At 38.9% G+C, this 18,434-nt stretch overlaps 1 protein-coding gene across 2 annotated transcripts in view; it reads right to left on the bottom strand.

Moving 5' to 3' along the window:
• UBR5 (ubiquitin protein ligase E3 component n-recognin 5) overlaps positions 1-18,434 on the bottom strand; it is an 86,380-nt gene that overhangs the window by 67,585 nt on the left and 361 nt on the right. For both annotated transcript variants that reach the window (XM_034070145.1, XM_034070150.1), the window contains exon 2: positions 269-313. In XM_034070145.1, the coding sequence (XP_033926036.1) occupies positions 269-313 (45 nt within the window). The remainder of the gene's footprint in view (positions 1-268; positions 314-18,434) is intronic.

Raw genomic sequence — 18,434 nt, 5'->3', positions numbered from 1 at the left:
GTTCTCACGTAATGTCATCAGCAATTGACAACAGGGAATATTCTTCAAATTAAGGCATCATAGGGAGGCTATTTAATAATATTGTTTATCATAAATGAAAATCTAACATTTTCTTACTAATACAGGAATCTGAAGCATTTCTGAACTTCCAGTATTAGCAGAATTGAGGCTAAGAGTATACCTACAGCACAATCATTTGCTTCTTGTTGCTGTTGCTGAAATATTGTACATTTCTACGTGGTTTATTTGAGCATGTGGTATGTCTTACCTGTTTAAATTATATTTGTTCAGCTTCTCTGAAACTTCCCTTAATCTGAAACAAAAAGAAATTAAGCTGTTGTTTAGAAGACATCCCCCACAGTACACAAAATCCACTTAAGCAGCATATTTACAACATTATAGGAACAACTTACCACCACATTTATTGAAGCTTGATAGAAATGTGACATGGTGCTGGGAGTCTGTATAAGAACTGGATGGTGTTCAGCTTCAAATCAGGTTTTTCTTTAGAGTTTTACCTTTCCACCCACTATCTTGCCACAAAACCCCATTCTTTCTTGCGTTTCTATGTGTTTTGCAGGTCACTATCAAAAAGCATTACTATTGCCTTGTTACCATCATTTACACCTTTACATGCAAATTAAGCAGATGAAGCAATGAGTGTTAACTGTAGATATACTTGTGGTTCTTTGTGTAAGCTTGAATACAGTATCCCAGAGCAGACAGAATTATCATTTTCTAGGAAATCCAAGTATGTGGCACATCAGAGCCAAAAATACGCCATTAAGTTCACCAAAACTGAAAAGACAGGGGAACAGATGCACAAAACCCAGCATCAAAAGGTCAAACAACAAACTTTGACTAGTAGAAGAAATAATCAAGAGCAAAGTAACTATATATAGGGTTCCATAAAACATCACCTTTACTAAAAGGGAAAGAATGTTTCCAAACATTCTTCCATCTCACTTTCATGGCACCTCACCAAATGGAAGATCAGAATAAAAAAAAGCTCAGAAGGTATGGTATCCGAAAGTTGAAACCAACACAGTAATTTCTAATACACTCAGAAAAGATCCAGGCAGCAAGGATACTCTTGTAATATCAGGTAAGTGTTTCAAGTAAAACTCAAGCTCCTTTCTTCCCAAAGATAACAAGCCCTTAAGCAGCTTCCAATTTTAGTTAGACTATTTGCAGTATATAAAGTTATAAAATTGAGATGAATCCTGTAAAAATAATGCAAGATCTTCCTACTTAAGAAAAAAAAAATACCACCTTTGGTACCACATTCATCTTAGCATTCCACAAACCTCCTTAACCAGCAATACCTATCCAAACCTAAGAGACATGCACACCAGCACTGATATCCTCTGTCTGAGCCCATGTCTTTACAGCCATTCTTTTCACTTGCTTCACCACTTAAATTTCTACACACAGACTGCTACGGACAACAGACTGCAGTTACTTGCAAGCCCTGCGCATGAGAAAGACTACAGATTTGAGGTCCAAACAACCAAGCCTTAACATTCTCAACTGTCTAAAGTGCTTGTCCTGAGTGAAAAAGGAAAAAGATACATGTCTGTTTGAGAAACAAGATCATTTATACTGATAGAAATAACTTTCAAGCACAAAAGGAAAGGACCACAGTGAAAGGAAAGCAGGAAGGAAGTGAACATGCTTAGAATCACCTTCTGCTATCCAACTCAAGCTGCTGGTTTGCCAGTCGGCAATTTCACACTCCCAGTTTCCAGCCACAACTGCTTCACACAGGCCAAGAGTACATATATAGATAAGGTTTGTGAAGACAGCCCACAGAAGGGGAAAGACAGAACATAAACCTCACATACAAAGTATTCCACAAGAGTGAACTAATGTGGGAGAATGTGGAATGAACCTGGAAGACAAATGGCATACCTTCCACACCTTACCGGTTTGGTTTTATAAAGCAAGCAGGGATATGCTGCATAATACATGACAAGTTAAACATCTCTGAAGTTTCATGTCTTAACTATATCGCCTAACAGTCTCCTATAGGAATCCTTAGCCATTTCCCATTAACATTTCTCCCCTTGGCAAGCATGAGCAATAATAGTTGAAAACCTACCTTTAAGTTCACTGCACTGCCTATGTGAAAAGCTAACAGCAAATAAAGTAGCCCTTTCTTGGAGATGGTTACTAGACTAGTCTATGAGCAACATTTAAAGCTTCCTTATCCAAGCTTTGCGTCACAAAACCTGAGCATACAGAAAATTGACATATTTCAATTTTAAAAATTCATCATAATACTTTTTTACTTGTAAAAAAACCCCAGAAGTGATAGCAAATAAATATGCACAGAGAGCTAAGACTTGCATACTCAGTGCATCTATTACTAACACCAACCTCAAGAGAGTAGGTCTACCCGCAACAAGCTTGGGTCAAAAGAGCTCTAACAGTACAGAGAAGAGGTTGCTATCAGCATTTAAGGGGAGGAAGCAGAAAAGGATACAAGCAAAGATGCTGAAAATACTAACCTCTCCTACAGGAAGGAAAGAAAAAAAAAGTTAACCATCTCATGTGCAACTGCTATAATACCAGAATTACCAAGTACTACCTAATAACCTTGGAGATCCAAGAGGACTTGAATTTGATGCAGAACACCCCCAGGTGAAAAGTGTAGCTCCCCACCACCATCCCTGCAGGGCTGCTAGTTTCAGCCCCACTCCTCCCCCTGCCTGCTGCTGCCACCATCATCCATGTGAACACCAGGCACAAAACTAAACCAGCAGAAAAACAGAGTAAAGTGGAAAGATGTATTTGTGTATTCTGCATGGAGCGTACATGTGTGCTAATAAACAGTCTGGAAACATTTCCTTCAGCAGTCTGAGCCTTTCTACTTGCACAATCGCATGGTACTGGACTACCAACCCTCTGAAGGGAAAACATGAAATGCATATTTAAGATCACATTAATTTTAACAGCACAATCCAGTAATTTCAACTGAAGAGATACAGCCAGAGACAATTCAATCAATTCGTGCAATAGGGAAGGTCAACACGTCTACTGAGACCTTTCTGGATAAAGCAAATCTCCTATATGAATGCCTGGGCAGGCTAAGCTTTGAAAAATGTCCATTAAAGCCATTAAACCATTTCAAAGGACAAAGAAGCAAACATGTATTTTGTTCACAGATTTCTGAAGAAATGCACTAATTTGCCACACTTGTACAGACAAAGCACAGTGATGAGGGTTTCTGTGTTAAGACACACATTCTTTAAATATGCTTCCCAAAATTCATCCAGAAACAGTTGTGATGAAAATAAAGTCTGTCTGTCCAAGCCAAGCAGGGATTGCTTCGATCTGAAGTTTCGCAGCTACAGTTTCTAGCCTCTCCAAACTGATTATGCTAGAAGGGAATTGCTCACACTAAGCAGCTGAAGAGGCTCCAGTTCAGGACTACAGGAGCTCAACTTTACAAGCGACACTTTTATTCATTGTAAGATACTCTTTGTCTCAAAGAACATTTCTGTTTCCAGAGAAGTTTATCTGAGGACCCATCATTCTACCACATCTTGCTTTATAAAACCAAGTTAGACACAGAAGTGCAAGAGAGCTACAGAGAAACTTCATCTCAAAATACCAAGTATTTTATTAAAAAACTGGACTTAGTACATTTTCAAGTAAATTTAATATATTTTAACAAGTGCCTAAACCCACATCAGCAAAATTCTAGTTTAGAATCTGCGCTTTTACTCAATTTGTGAGAATAAAAATCTGCTTTGAAGTTGGCAGGCTGTCATGAGATTTATTTTTAAGACTTTATAGACTTCTATAAAACCTTCCCTATGCTCAGTTCCCTGTGGAGGTCCAGCAGCAGCAGTCCTACCTTGCCAGTCATCCTGAAGCAATATTCATCCTTCTCAAGTATTTCCATCATGCTAGCAACCACTTGCACACCGACAATCAAGACATAAGACATAAGCAGAACTCTCACTGCTATAAGGTTTTAGAATAGTTCAATAAATGTATGTGCATCCTTTTCCTGTATTAGGAAACTAAGTTAAAAAAATAAGAAAAAAACAATACCTACATCACCTACAGGCAGTGAACATCTGCAAGACCTTTTCAAGCAGGCAAGTAACATGAAAAGCAGAATGAACTGTAAATAAAAATCTCATGCAGCAAGGTTTACATCATTTTCCTATCAACAACTTATTTGCTGTTGAACAGAAGCAGTATTTACAGGTGCTAATATCTAATCTGACATTTTGCAGCTTTGGTCAAATGACAGTACATCTTGCACATTTATTCACAGCTATTAAAACAATTTCTGCCATCTCAGAGATTAATTTCTGTAACAATATAAAGGAAGCTATTTTTCATTTTTCTCTGCAACTTCAGACTATTTTTCTAAATGTCAGCTAAGTCTTTGAAGAGCACACAGTAAAAAAAATCACTGAAGTTAAGCAATTCAAACAAAGGATTTAACTGTAGAGATGTAAAATTGAGTGTTTGCATGCTGCAAGTCTAAAGAAGGAAGGAAGCTTTTCTGTACTCGGTCAGGAACTACAGAGTCCCTGACACAATATTCAGAAGTCTCTTGGATTTTTCTTCAAGTTGCTCCTTTATAACCTTAAAAAGTTATTTGTACACTTTAAACTATTGGGCAGGGGCCCCACCACACAAGCTTTCCTCACCTCAGCACTACACTGTGATGGTAAGAGTTGCAGAAGAGGAAAAGGGAAAGTGCATTTAAAAACCAACCAACTTGGTATGGTGAACAACTCTGAGTAGGGAAACTAAAACTAATTTAGCCCTGGTACATTTTTCTAAGTGAACTTAATACATCAATGAAATCTGTAAGTCAACGAACTTAAGAGACTTTCACACCAGAGCAGAAACAAGTACAGAAGAACTGATAAAACCTTCATCTCCATTCCTCAGATGTGCCACTGAAGTGCTACAAGCATAGGGAGCCAGACCAAGAAGGCAGCTTTGTGGCCATGAATAGGTTTAGCCCAGCAGTGCTTCACAGCCTCCAGCTCAAAGCCCCACCACACCTGCCTATCTTGAATCACAAGGAAATGAATGCCTGTGCCTGTCTACTGGTGTACGTACACTGCGTCTCAGAAATGCAGAAAATGGACTCCAATGAGAAGCTTAAGAAAATTTCTTTGTTTCCCAGTCCCAGGATATCTTGGACACTGGACGCTGTCACCAACACAAAATCACATCCAGCTATTTTCCATGCCATAATACAGCATACAAAAGGACCTAAACCCCTAATGCCATGTCAAACATCAGAAAGCAGTTTCTAAAGAAGCAGAATTCCACAGTTCCTGTACCAGGCACCTTTCTCCTAACTGAATAAACGAAGAAATAAACCTCTTTTCCCACAGTGAGTAGGAGGAAAGTGCAGGAGGGGAAGAGGAGAAGATCAGAGTGTGCTTTAAGTATTAAGCCATTCTGGGTAGTAAGGGGGGGAGCATCCATGTAAAACAACACTTAAGCACCACACAAAAGCAGACAATAAGATTTCCTGGAGAAAATATAAAGTAATGCACATTAAAAAAAAATAATAAAAAAAAAATCCCACACACAGGTACAAACTGACAGCCTCTGAGGGTGCTACCCAGCAGCGGGTTGGGATGATGTCCTTAGACTGTAATACACAGATCACTGGATCAAGAGGACAAAGAATGTCACTGCTCCACTCAGTCAGTAATCAAACATACCATGGCTTCACCACATCCTCTCCTCATTCCAAGAAATATAAAATAGGACTATTGGGTTATGACACACTAAACCAACACCTACTGCCCAGGAAATCCCTGAGCTGAAAATTCTTAGAAGCTGGAAAAGCATCACTGTATGTTTGCCCTATTCTAACACTCCTGTCATCTAGCACTGGGCACTGCACCAAATGAAAGGAAAACAACACAGATGCTTGTGTCTGACTGTAACAGCTACTCTTAGGTTGCATGGTATTAACCCACATGGGATTACAGAATACGGCTCCCAAACTTTATTTTCTACTTCATAAGACTGTCAGTTTGGTTGATAAATGTGGTTCTGACCATTTAATAGTTCTCTCTTGAACAATATTAACACACTGTGCTGAATCAGTAAGCTATAGCAGAAAGCTAATATGGCAAAACATCAAAGTAATCTCCTGCAAACAATTTTCTGTAATACCACTGAAAAGTCTCCAGGTAATACAGTAACTGCAGGAAGTAAATTCCCTTACAGCAGACCATTATTATTTCATGATATAACAACATTGATATAGATAATGATCTCTATCTAAAGTTGGATGTAAGACAGCCCACAACAAGGTTAAACCAGGGCAAGAAAAAATGGCAAAGATAGGACAGTGGCAACAACATCAGAAGGTTAAAGATACGATACCCACCAATATCTAATACTGAAAATTAAAGACATACTGCAGACACAGGTAAAATGACTTACCCATCTTCTTCACATACAGAAGATAAGCATCAGTTTTAGTTTTAAGAAAGCAAGGCAGATTTTATATCACTGTGTAGGAGAATGAGCAAAAAGCAGTAGATACTGCCTTCCTGGATTTTAGTAAGGCTTTTGAAAATGTCTCCTGCAAGATCCTCACAGAGAAGCTCCTGAAGTATGGATGCACGAGCAGACAATGAGATAAACTGAAAACTGGCTGAACACCTTGGCTCAGATGGTGGAGATCGGCAGCATGAAGTCTAGTTGAAGGCCAATGACTAGCAGTGTACCGCAGGGGTCAATATAAGGTCCAGTCCTGTGGTTCAGTATTTTCATTAACCATCTGGATGACAGGGCTGAGTGTACCCTCAGCAAGCCTGCTGAGACACTCACCAAACTGGGAGGAATGGCTGGCATGCCAGAGGATCATGCTGCCATCCACAGCACAGCAACCTCCTGACTTCCAGCAAGGAGAAGCAAAAATTTCTGTGCATGGGGAGGAATGACCCCAGGCAACAAAACATGCTGAGGGCTGCCCAGCTAGAAAGCAGCTCTGCAAGAACAGGACCTGGGAATCCTGCTGGACACAAGGTTGAACTAGCATGAGCTAGCATGCCCTGCAGCAAAGACAGGGAATGGTGTCCTGGGCTGCCTTAAGGCAAAAAGCATTGACAGCAGGCTGAAGGAGGTGATGCTTGCTTTTATTTAGCACTGGTGAGGCCACACCTGGAGTTCTGCATCCAGTTCTCAGCTCCCCCAGTTCAAGAGAAACATGGACATTCTGGAGTGCCCAGCAAAAGGCCACAAAGATGATTAAGGGACTGGAGCACCTCTCAAATGATGAAAGGCTGAGAGCTGAGCCTGTTACACCAAGGGGCCAGGCAAGTGTCTGAGACAAAAAAGAGTTGCAATAAAAAGTCTGAATATAAACAAATAAATTACAGATGGCACAAATGGCACTATCCTGACATAGTTCATAGTAGTTACAGCACACCTACATATGTTATTTAACACAATATCCAGAGGATCTGGTAGTAAATCCTACAGCTACAGGTCACCTAAATGCCTAGTGGTATTTCTGTGGAAAAAAGAAAAATACCCCACAGGAGAATGAGTCAGCCTCAAACTGATGTTATTCTATGACAGCAGACTTTCAAAAACAGATTCGGGCAATACAAGACAGAAATCTGTTCCCTGGTATAGAATGCATCAAATCATCATTCTGTGTTCCCAGATTCTGTTCAACTGCACGAAGTTCTTGTAGCTGCAAAACGTTTCTGTTCAGCATTTAACAGAAGGCTATTCCTTCAGCCAGAAAACCACTAAAAGCTAAACAATTTGATCAACCAACTCAGCTGGGTGGAAGATCTGAATTTTAAAACAATGGAAATTGTAAGCTATTTAACTATCCATCATTTCAGTAAGTATATCCCTTCCATGAGAGTAAGATGTAGATAACAGGAATTTACAACACCATGGTTGTCCTCAAGGATACTTTAAAAATACACAAAATAGCATGAGCCAGTATTACTATGTTGAGCAGCATGAATGCTAACTACTAAAATGCAGTTAGGAAGCTGTACAATGGTTTGACTAGAACACATGAAACTTAAAAGACCACATTTAGACAAAAGGGGTGAGGGGGAATCCTGTTTTACTGACAGAGCATTACTGTAGTGATACCACTAGGAAAAAAAAAGAAAAAAAAAAAAAAAGGAAAAAAGAAAAGCTATGGAAATAAAAATCCAGTCATTGTAAAACCTTAAAATCCTTTTGTGTTCCATTGTGACACATTGTGGAAGCACCTTCAAAACTTAATTACAAGCCACCAGGGAGGCTCTGTATGTACCAGCACACCAACCTGAAGCCAAGAGAGCCAGGTTCTGGTCACAGCTGAGGCTACTATGGGAACCCAAATTGTAATCTCGGCATCATTTTCCCCTTCATTCTTGCTCTAAGCTTTTGGAAGCTGTTATTGCTATGTGCAAAGTTGGAAAATGGCCTTTGATTAGAGCATTCAAAGGCTATCAAAATATTTTAAGAAGGAACTGTCACGTTATTAAATTCTTTGTGTCTTGGCTGGAGAAAAGCAACAGTATATTTTATACTAGTGATTTTATTAAAAACAAAGCACAAACAAGACACTGAATTCTAACTGCTTTGCAAGAAAGTCCAACATGCTTATTCACAGGCTGAATTAGTTTTAGCAACAGGGAAAGACCATTTAGCATGTCCAGTCCTTTACTTGCCAATTCTTTCATTTCCAAGGCTCAAAGCCTTTAACAAGACCTCTAATATCACAGTATTATCTGCATGTCACTATTTCAAACTTGTTAACAAATGCCTTTTAAATATCAGGTGCTCCTTTCCACACCCTGCACTGTCTTCTACTAAACATACATCTCCAAAAACCTTCCTTTCAGACACTGTATCTTTGATTCAGATAGGAATGGAAGAAGGCCTGGCACAGGGAGTAGAGAAGAGAGCAAGCACCATGCCAGAAAAACAAGCAGCCAAATCACTTTATCAGATGCACACTGCAGGCAAAATAACTCAAAAGAAACACCAAGTTTTGAGGTGTGCAGCTCATCACAATACTTCTCTGCACTGCTGAAAACAGATTCTCTTTTCCATCTGTCTGTACCACAGCCACAAAACTCCAGGTGCTTCCCCCTCAGCATAACTAGTGTTTTGGTTCCTCTACAAGAACTCATGAAGCAGGACACTGTGTACCTCCTGCTCCACTTTTTGCTTATGGCCATACTATTTTAGGTAACAATCTTGCCAAATACAGATTCTGCACCACAAGAGAAAGAAAGCTTTGGCCGTTGCAGCACACAGCCTGTTACCCCCCCATGCCCTCCCATCAAGAGCATGGCAAGCCTGGCCAGCTTACATCCTACCTACCCAATCAATCTGCCCTACAACATGATGCTATGATTTATATCACTGGAATGTTTTATTAAGTACCTTTAAATCCTTGCTCTAGAGACAGGTATATTCTGCCAAACTCAGCAAATTGTGTAAATAAATGCCAAAAAAAAAGAAGAAAAAAATAAAGACGAAAGAAAAAGGAGAAGGAAAACTTCTGTTACTAATGTACAAAGTATGGTTAGAGCTGAAAAAAGGAGTTTCAACAACCTAAGAGAGAAATCCTTAGTAAAGGTCAGACAACAGTAACTCAGTTATATTAAAAGGAGAAACAATACAGAATGGATAAAAGCCATAAATCCTCTTTAGAAGAGCACTTCTTGATGTTTACTAGGAAGAGAAAAAAAAAAGCAGCCCAGATCACTGTCAGGCTGGACAGAGAACAGCAAAACTTCATACCATAAATGAAAGAATAAACGCTGACAGCCACATTTAAGAAAATTAATTAGTGAAATGAAAAAAAAATAAAAGGATACCATACTTATTGAAGGAAAACACAAACCCAATAACCTCAAGTGACAACTGAATAAGGCTCATAGCTCTCAGCCAACTGCATTCACACAGGTATTTATTTTCCAGTTAAGTTTTTCGTAAAAATGCTGTAGCACAAACACTTTTCCACATTAAGTCAGTGCCAAACTCCACCCTGGAAACTGTATAGTGACATCACAATTTTTTGGAGAATTAAGAGACCTTAATCAAGATCCATCTCATTGTATTTGACCTACCTTTGTATATCCTAAAGGTGAAAAAAGTAAGAGTTAGAGGAAACCTAATGCAGACCAGTGAATGAAGCATTACGAAAGACTAAGCAAATTTGTTAAATGCTGCTTTAACACAGGCTTAGCTTAAGCTAGCCAACTACTACTTCTACACAGCATTTAAAAAAAAAAGACAAAAATTAGCATCCTGCCTAACTAGAGATGACAGCAGAAAATAATACCACCAAGCTCTGTGTGCAGAACACAGTCTCTGTCTGGACTACTTTTTAATGAACAGGCAAGCTACAGCTGCATGGGTACAACCATCCTCCATTACTCAAGATATTCCAACTGTTCACAACAGTGATTACTTTGAGTAAAAAGTAAGAAACACAAACAAAAAACACATCCCCTAGAACGTTTTGGGGTTTGTATTGTTTTGGTTTGGGTTTTTTTTCTGAAGACAAATTTCATAACATCACTGCATTCTGCAGTAGCCTTCACGCTTTCATCTGTTAAGTTACATTACCATTGTCGCAAATTACATTAGCTTATCTCACGGCTGGCAATAAAATGACAATGACAGTGAGAAGTTCCAACACAGTCCATGTCCAAAATAGTACTAGTCATGTGAATGTTTTAAAACTTTTTTCATCCTGCATTCTTTCATAAAACATCATCATACCAGAAACATAAAGGAGCAAAGCTATTTTGGGGCATCTTTTGGCTAAAATATAGTAACTAGTTTAACGAAAAAAAGCTGTCCAAAACAGAACCGCAGAAAGCACACATTTCATCTCCATGGTGGATGTAAACAATCTGAGGAACTGCTAAGAGACATCTTATGGCACACCACTGTGGAGACAGCGTTCTCACAGGAAAATGAATATTTGGTACATGAGCTCTGAATAACTCTGAAAGATATAGCAAGGCCATGAGAGGCCCGAGGAAGCTTAAGCAAGCAAGATAAAAAGAAACTGGAACTCACTGAGTTATGAGAACTGTAGACTGTTGGCAACCTTTCGAGGTCAAGTTCTCACACCTGTGCTTAACCAATTATATGTTAGTCACTAAGGGTCTTCAGGACAAGTATCCAATCATGATGCACCAAATTGCTGTAGGTGTGCGTAAGCAATAGTATATAAGGAGTTAATGCTTTGCAATAAATGGCTTTTTGTCTGATCATATTGATCTCTGACTGAGTCCTTCCGCGGCACACCACCAACAGGCTTGGGATTGCAAAAATCGGCCAATGAGGCAAACCAGAAAATGCTATGTTAGAAATCATTTTTAGAACAGCCACAAATAATCATGCTGGGTGTTAACAAAAAGGTGGCAATATTCAGAACCTTTCTATACCAGTGTGGATTGGCACTGTAAAACACACTGATTTGCTGAAAGACAGGGTGAAGCGTATTTACTGTGAGAAATTCCGCCTGACAAGTGCTGGCAGGAGCCTTGTGAGACGAAGACAACATTTTTCAAAGACAGCAAATTCAATAGTTACATCACTCAACTGGAACCAAACCGCCAGTTTTACATAAACACAGATGACCAGTGCACACAGCTTATGCCTTTCTACTGTTTTACAATACATTTGAAGTTTAGAATAGGCAAATTTCATAACTTTGTACCAGTGTGGTGGTATATTTTCTCTCTGAAATGTAACAAAAAGCTCTTTAAATTGAAACAAAATAGTTCATTTTGCTTGGAGGGGAAGGGTAAGAAAAAAGGAAGCAGTGCTGGTTGACTGAAGAGTTTTTTAAGCACAGAAAGACTCCAAAATGTAGAGCACAGAGTTTATTGTCAAAAGAGTTCTATGCAAAAAAGAGGAAAAAATTAAGATCTGAAACCTGAATAATCATTGCTGTAGTGGACTAACCAGTACTGTGATCATCCTCATTTAAGGTGACAGGCTCATAGCTTGAACAAAATACACATACACCTTGAAAACTACATTTGCACACTTATTTCAGTATTTTTTTCTCCCACTTGTTCCTCCCAATTTAAAATCCTCTAGCCACTACAATTAAGCTTTGCCCCATGCTTTCTCTTGAGCATATACAGATGCCAACTATCACAGTCTTCTATGTGACGTTACTAAGAGCCAGATCTGTCCCGGACTTCACTGAATTCAAACTTTAAAAAATGTTTATGCAATTGAAAAGACAAAGTAGTTTTTGCATATGGCCTTCTTCTGGTAAGCGGCTGTTGAGTTGATGCAGGGAAAGAGAAAACAGCAGCTTTGAAAGGGAGAATCTTGCAAATTTAACTACCTAATTGCTGTTAGCATAACCACTACAATAAAATCTACCTTGAAACCTAGTGTAATCACTGCAGTAAAACCTATGAAACCCCTGCTCCTTTATCTGATTTTCAAATACATACCATCATCTATTTTAGTTAAGCCAGGAACAATTAACTCTGCCATAACTGTAAAAGGGAAGCTACAACACACTGCAGAGTTTGCCATGGTACATTCTTGGTTGTTTTCCATCAAGTGTTAAGTAATTTTTCACGTAAAGATAACTGTGTACTGAAGTTATTTACTTAAACTTTAGATAGTTTAAGGGGAAAAAAGTGCTACGTCCTTCTTACCTATTTTACGGCTTAATTATAAATTTTTGACACACATCATTTTACAGAAGTATCCTACATGGCAACTAGAACATTTAATAAATACATGCTACATCAAAATTACCTCAGAAGCATGCTACTGATTGTAGATTTTAACTTTTACCAAGAATTAGCACATAAATGTCACTGAACTTTACTGTTCTTAGAATTCAAAGCATTGTTTTCTGACAGCTCTGACTTGCATTGCCATGCTTAAAGCATGGTTATTAATATGATACTCCATTAATCTTGCTTTATCATTGGTCTAACAAGAAATATGCTCAAGCATCGTAGATAATTTGAGGAGAAAAAAGAGGCAACATTTGTGCCCCAATTACTGTTTTACTAAATTCCTTGTGACAAGTCACAACTACTTTCACTCCAGATCACATTCACAGGAACAGTTTCACATTACAGTAGCCAAAATAAACTTGCTGCTTTCAAAATGGAAGGAACTCAAACCTGCTTCCTCTTCTCTGTTCCTCACTCCCAACTCTTTCTCCGGCAGCACTTTTCAAAACCCTCCCTTTTTAATCCAGCTATTCTGATGGTCACCCAGCTAGGAGATACGCCAGCTCAACTTCCCAGTGTACTTATTTACTTCACTCTACCAAGGCTAGTTTTGTATCATTTTAGCAAATTATGTCACTTTACTGTGGGAGCAGAGCTTAAAAGTTAGTGCAAGGTAAGAAGGGGGGAAAAGAAATCCTTCCCCTTCAGAAGAGAGCAATTACTTCTAATTGCAACATCTCAGGAAAGTTTCAGCAAGAACATTCACAGACAATTACATACACATTCTCTAAAAGCAGTGTCTAGGGCTTAGCAAACAATTGTAATCAAAAGACAACCCTGGCAGAGCAAAGTGCAAAAAGGCCCAGACTCCTGGCCTGTGTAACCTTTCACATTCAAACAGATATAAAATGGTGCTTATGCGTAAATTCTGATGCTTAACTTCCCAAATTATCATCCGTAAACAATACTGAATAAAGATCTAATCTTAATGCACTGATTCTCAGTGTATGAATCCTGTAACACTCTGTATAGCCACAATGGTGGTGCAAACCTTTTGATGCAGCTAAAACATTTTCTTTTCAAAAAAGTGTTTCTAAGAGTGTGATGATAATAATAATGCAATGATAGCAGCGGTTGGAACTAGATGATCTTAAGATCCTTTCCAACCCTAACTATTCTGATTCTATGATAGTCACGCCATTCCCTCACTCTCTTCCGAAAGAAGTAAATTTAAATTTTGGTATGCTTTCAAGAAATAAATCATAAAAACAAAGTCAACACTTCTACATTACTGAAGTCTCATCAAGCAACTGTAAGCCAGAGAATTGAAGGGCTCCATCTGCAATGGTTCTGTAATTAAATCATCTCTTCCTGTTCAAGGCAGGCTAACTTCACTTTTGCTAAAGTAGATTAGGAAATGGTTTAAAGTGAACCAAAATAAAAATCACTAGAGCTAAAAAAGGTACTGTATTATCTGCTCACAACTTGTGGGTTTTCTATATAAGAAAAATTCAGTCAATTCCTTCTTTCCCCCAACTTCCTGTCCACAAAGAGTAGAGGTGCTCTCTCAGCGTGCCAGTGACCGCAGAAGGGGGAGTTTAGGGCTAAACAAACACTTGCTTATCAGGAGTTCCCTCTCCCTCTCCATGCATGGCTCCCACAAACATGTGGGGCCAGGACACCAGCTCCACATCACCACTGGCTCCCTAAACAGAATCACACCACACCCTACACCAGCTCCTTCCAGCAACATCTGCTTGGGATTTTTAATACATTTGCTCATCAGTGAATGCAAAGCAGGGCAGGAGATGTTAAGAAAATCTGCCAGAGCAGCAGCACACATCGGCACACTGATCACTTCCCTGTTACCTTGAAATGATGTTTTCATGTACACAAACTACATGATACACAGGCACAGGCTGAAAGGGTACGTTCTTGCTAGGTATTTTTTCCATAGAACCTGATTATCAGAGGGTGTAAATAATGCAGGCAAGGTAAAGTACACTTTCAGTTCAGGCATGGCCTAAAGTAAGTAATATCTGAATAATAGAGAAAGGCACTGAATATATTACCAAGAAAGAACAAACTTGTACAAGAGCAAGATAATGCCTTCTTCCTGCAAAGCTGACTGTCCACAAATAGCTTCAAACGATCTTTTCTCAGTCACATTATTTGTTTCAAAGAACTTACCACAAGACTTGCCACTTCTTAACACTCAAATTCAGAATACCCTCTATTTAAAAAAAATCATTACATCTCATCTTCAAGAGAAGACAAAAAAAATATATTAATACTGCATCAATGACCACTTCAAAAACAACACCTTACCCTATGCTAGGACTTACATGACTTAGCTGACTAGAATTTGCTTAGTGTAAAGCAAAAGCAAAGGCAAAGCTTTGGGACAAATCCTGTCCCTGAAGGTTAGTTCATGTACAGTGACAGACTCCTCATTCTGCAAAGTAGCAAGTTAAACTGCTCCTGTGAGGTTTCATAATAGCCAAGAAAAGGTACCTGTCTCGGTTACACCCACTTCCTAACTCAACATAAAATTAAGAAATACACTAAGAAGAATTTACTAAGATTGACTTATCTATGAAACTCTGGCAAACTTCCTTCCCAAAGCACAAAGTCTCCAACCCTGAAACACACAGGGAACAGGTGAATAAACACAAAATATATCTAACACCCACTGCAACTGAAACTATGCATCACTTTTTCAAAGATTAAAGCCATTAATTATTTACAACTCTAATACTTCATGGAGTTGTTTCTCGAACTGCAAGCCCTACACAATTTTCTCCAGTTAAATTTCTCATACTGTTTGCAGAGAACCAGTTGCTTGGGGGGAAATTTCAATTACCTATCTTCCTAAATAAACTTACCAGAACAAGTTTAACTACCTCAGTTCATCCTAAACAGAGGGTTAGCCTACTATCCATTTAAAAATGTGAATCCTAATACAACTGCAAAACTAAATATAACCTTATTCTCTATGAGATTTCTTCAGCGCAACTACCTTCCAGACATCTGAGTGAATACCACGAACAAGCACACACTGCTTCAACTTACTTGAGGGAGGTCTAATAACTACCATCAAGGTACAATACTAGCTAGTGTTTCCAAAAGCGCTAGTTAAGAAGTACTTTCAGATGATGAGTAGGCATGCTCAGGAGTCTTCCTAATTATTTGTGGTACTACAGTTACTTTTCCCTCTTTTTTCCAGGTGTTTTACCATTCTCCACGTTGCTGCATGAATAAGAGGGACAACAAATTACACAGAAAAATCTAATAAAAACTGTAAAACACAGTGACAAAACTAGACCAAACTGAAAAAAAAAAAAATAAAACCAACTGTACTTCCTCACATTTTGGAGGCTAAAAGCAGAACAACACTTCAGGAGAAGGATGCTTTCCAAACCCACTTCACCCCTTCACATACCTCTGCTGATGATTAAGCATAACGCTTCAACTATTTTATTATAAAAATTCAAAACTGCCATATATCCTGAACACACAGGCACTGCAGCGTTAAATCCCTTGTGGTTTAAACTGTGATTATTCCTTAGATGCAGAACACAAATCCATTACTGAAAACAAAACAATTCATCATGTTCAATATATACCACAAGTGAAAGCATACAAGGCAGAATTATGGTCCCAAAATCACATTGTGAAAAACAATTATCATCCAGGATGTAGACAGAAAAAAAACTCACTTGGGCTACTGACCAGTATCTGCAGCACAGACTCAAAAAAGTCTATAAAATATGAGAGAAGAGAAGAAAAATCATGGAGACATGAGATGTTCCAAGATCCTTAGTTCTATGAGCACATACGAGAATGTATTAAGCTATCTAGATCCTGATCTATATTGACAGAACAGTAATAAGCAGCAATGCTACTTATAAAATTGAACTGGCATTTCCAACACGTGTGTGCCTGAACCCTACTAATGAATCATTCCGATTTCACTGCACTGCAAGTTCTGATACACAGCTACTGCACTTTTACTAAAATTATATTTATGAAGTGGAAATTCATGACTTGCAGCTGAGATCAAGGAGCCACTTGATTTTTCAAAATCAGTCACTACTTAATAGCACTTCTGCAGCTTTCGCCATATATTAATTACCACATATTATGAAGCTTCCTGTATCAAATAGAAGTTGTGAGAGCTGCTGCTGTGGTAAGAAGGAAAAAAAATAAATAAAAGGAAGTGTTATGAAGACTGAAGGGGCATCATATTTAACATCAGTAAGTCAACAAAACAGGTGACATTAAAGAAAAAACAGATGAGCTCTCTCACTCTGTGTAAAGTGTGATAATTACATGTTAAATGTTTTCTAAGGACCTACCAATATTCAAACAAGATTTTAAAAACTGGAAAGAAAAAAAAAAGAAAACCCACTGGGGTCCTTTCAAGTTCAAAGTCCAGCTCTTACCCTAAATGAAAACAGCCTAAAGATGCGGAAAAACTCCTAGGACAGCATCACCTCTCAGTTTGTCACCCTAGGAAGATTATGCGTGTCAAGTTTGAATGCATTACTGTAGAGAAAGCCAATCAACCCCTTAGGAATGGGTAGGCCTCCTAGGAAGCAGGATCCTGCAAAATGTCTTATCAGGTTAAGGAAAAAAAATACACTCCACACTAACACACTTCAGGGTTTGGACCTATTTTATCACTAGAAGTTTCTCTCCCCTGTTTAAGGACATAGATGATAGATGTAGCTTGGCAGAGATTTTATCTTTACAATAACCTATTTTCCTGATCATAAGCCCTCAAACCTCAGATGTGTTTTAACAGGGGCATCTCAGCAAAGACTGGTCTAGGATAAGTGACCTAACTACAAACAAGAGTGAAATGAGGTGGACCCTGCCTCACTATGAAACCTGGCAAGATCAAAAATCAAAAGAATATAACCAAGAGTCCATACTTTAAGGTTTATAAATATTTTTAAAATATTTATAAAAATTAAATAACATTTTTCTACGGTGCAAAAAGAGTATGTTTCTATCCAGTGATGATTAAAGATCTCAATTTATTCACACATAAATTTATAAAAAATTAAAGATGAGCAGTCACACTTAAGAATTTCTATATAAAAGAATACAAGGAAAATGTAAAAGCTGTAACACATACCAGTAGTAACCGCTATACAAGAAATATTTGACAGCCACACAGAACGCTGTCAAATACACATCAAGCAGCGAAGAAAATTCGGTGCACGGATTTATTTTCTCCCAACCATTCAAGTTTCTCCCCAGCCTGCAATTTCTGTCCCCCAATCTAACATATAAGTTCGCTGCACAGTTTCCAAGCGGGCTGTGCTTCTGTTCTAGCTGTCATTCCCACCCCAGCCATGGCACACACAACCAGTTATCTGGAGATTGGGTTTCTTTTCTTATTTTAAAAGAGGTACGTGCGAGGGGTACGTGTGTGCGCACAGAACACTGGGGGGACGTGCGCCTGTAACATCCCCAGCGTACGTCTCTTTTATCCTCGCTGCCATCATTCGCTCAGACACACCGCGATCCCCCCATCTGCATTGTCTGCCTTGCTCCATCTCTGATTAATATGGACACAGCCACGCTCGCTCCTTCCTCATCGTGCTGAGCCAGGCATCCTCTGAAGCCCACTTCCCCCGGCAGACTCCCAGATCCCCCAGCAGGCCGGATCACCGCCGAGGCCGCCAAGGGGCGGCAGGCCCGCGGCGAAGGTCACGGCCTCCC

Source organism: Melopsittacus undulatus, chromosome 1 (assembly GCF_012275295.1).
Source record: "Melopsittacus undulatus isolate bMelUnd1 chromosome 1, bMelUnd1.mat.Z, whole genome shotgun sequence".
Classification (NCBI taxonomy): Eukaryota; Metazoa; Chordata; class Aves; order Psittaciformes; family Psittaculidae; genus Melopsittacus; species Melopsittacus undulatus.
Note: the sequence above shows the minus strand (reverse complement) of the source record. Positions and strands in the feature narration are given on the sequence as shown.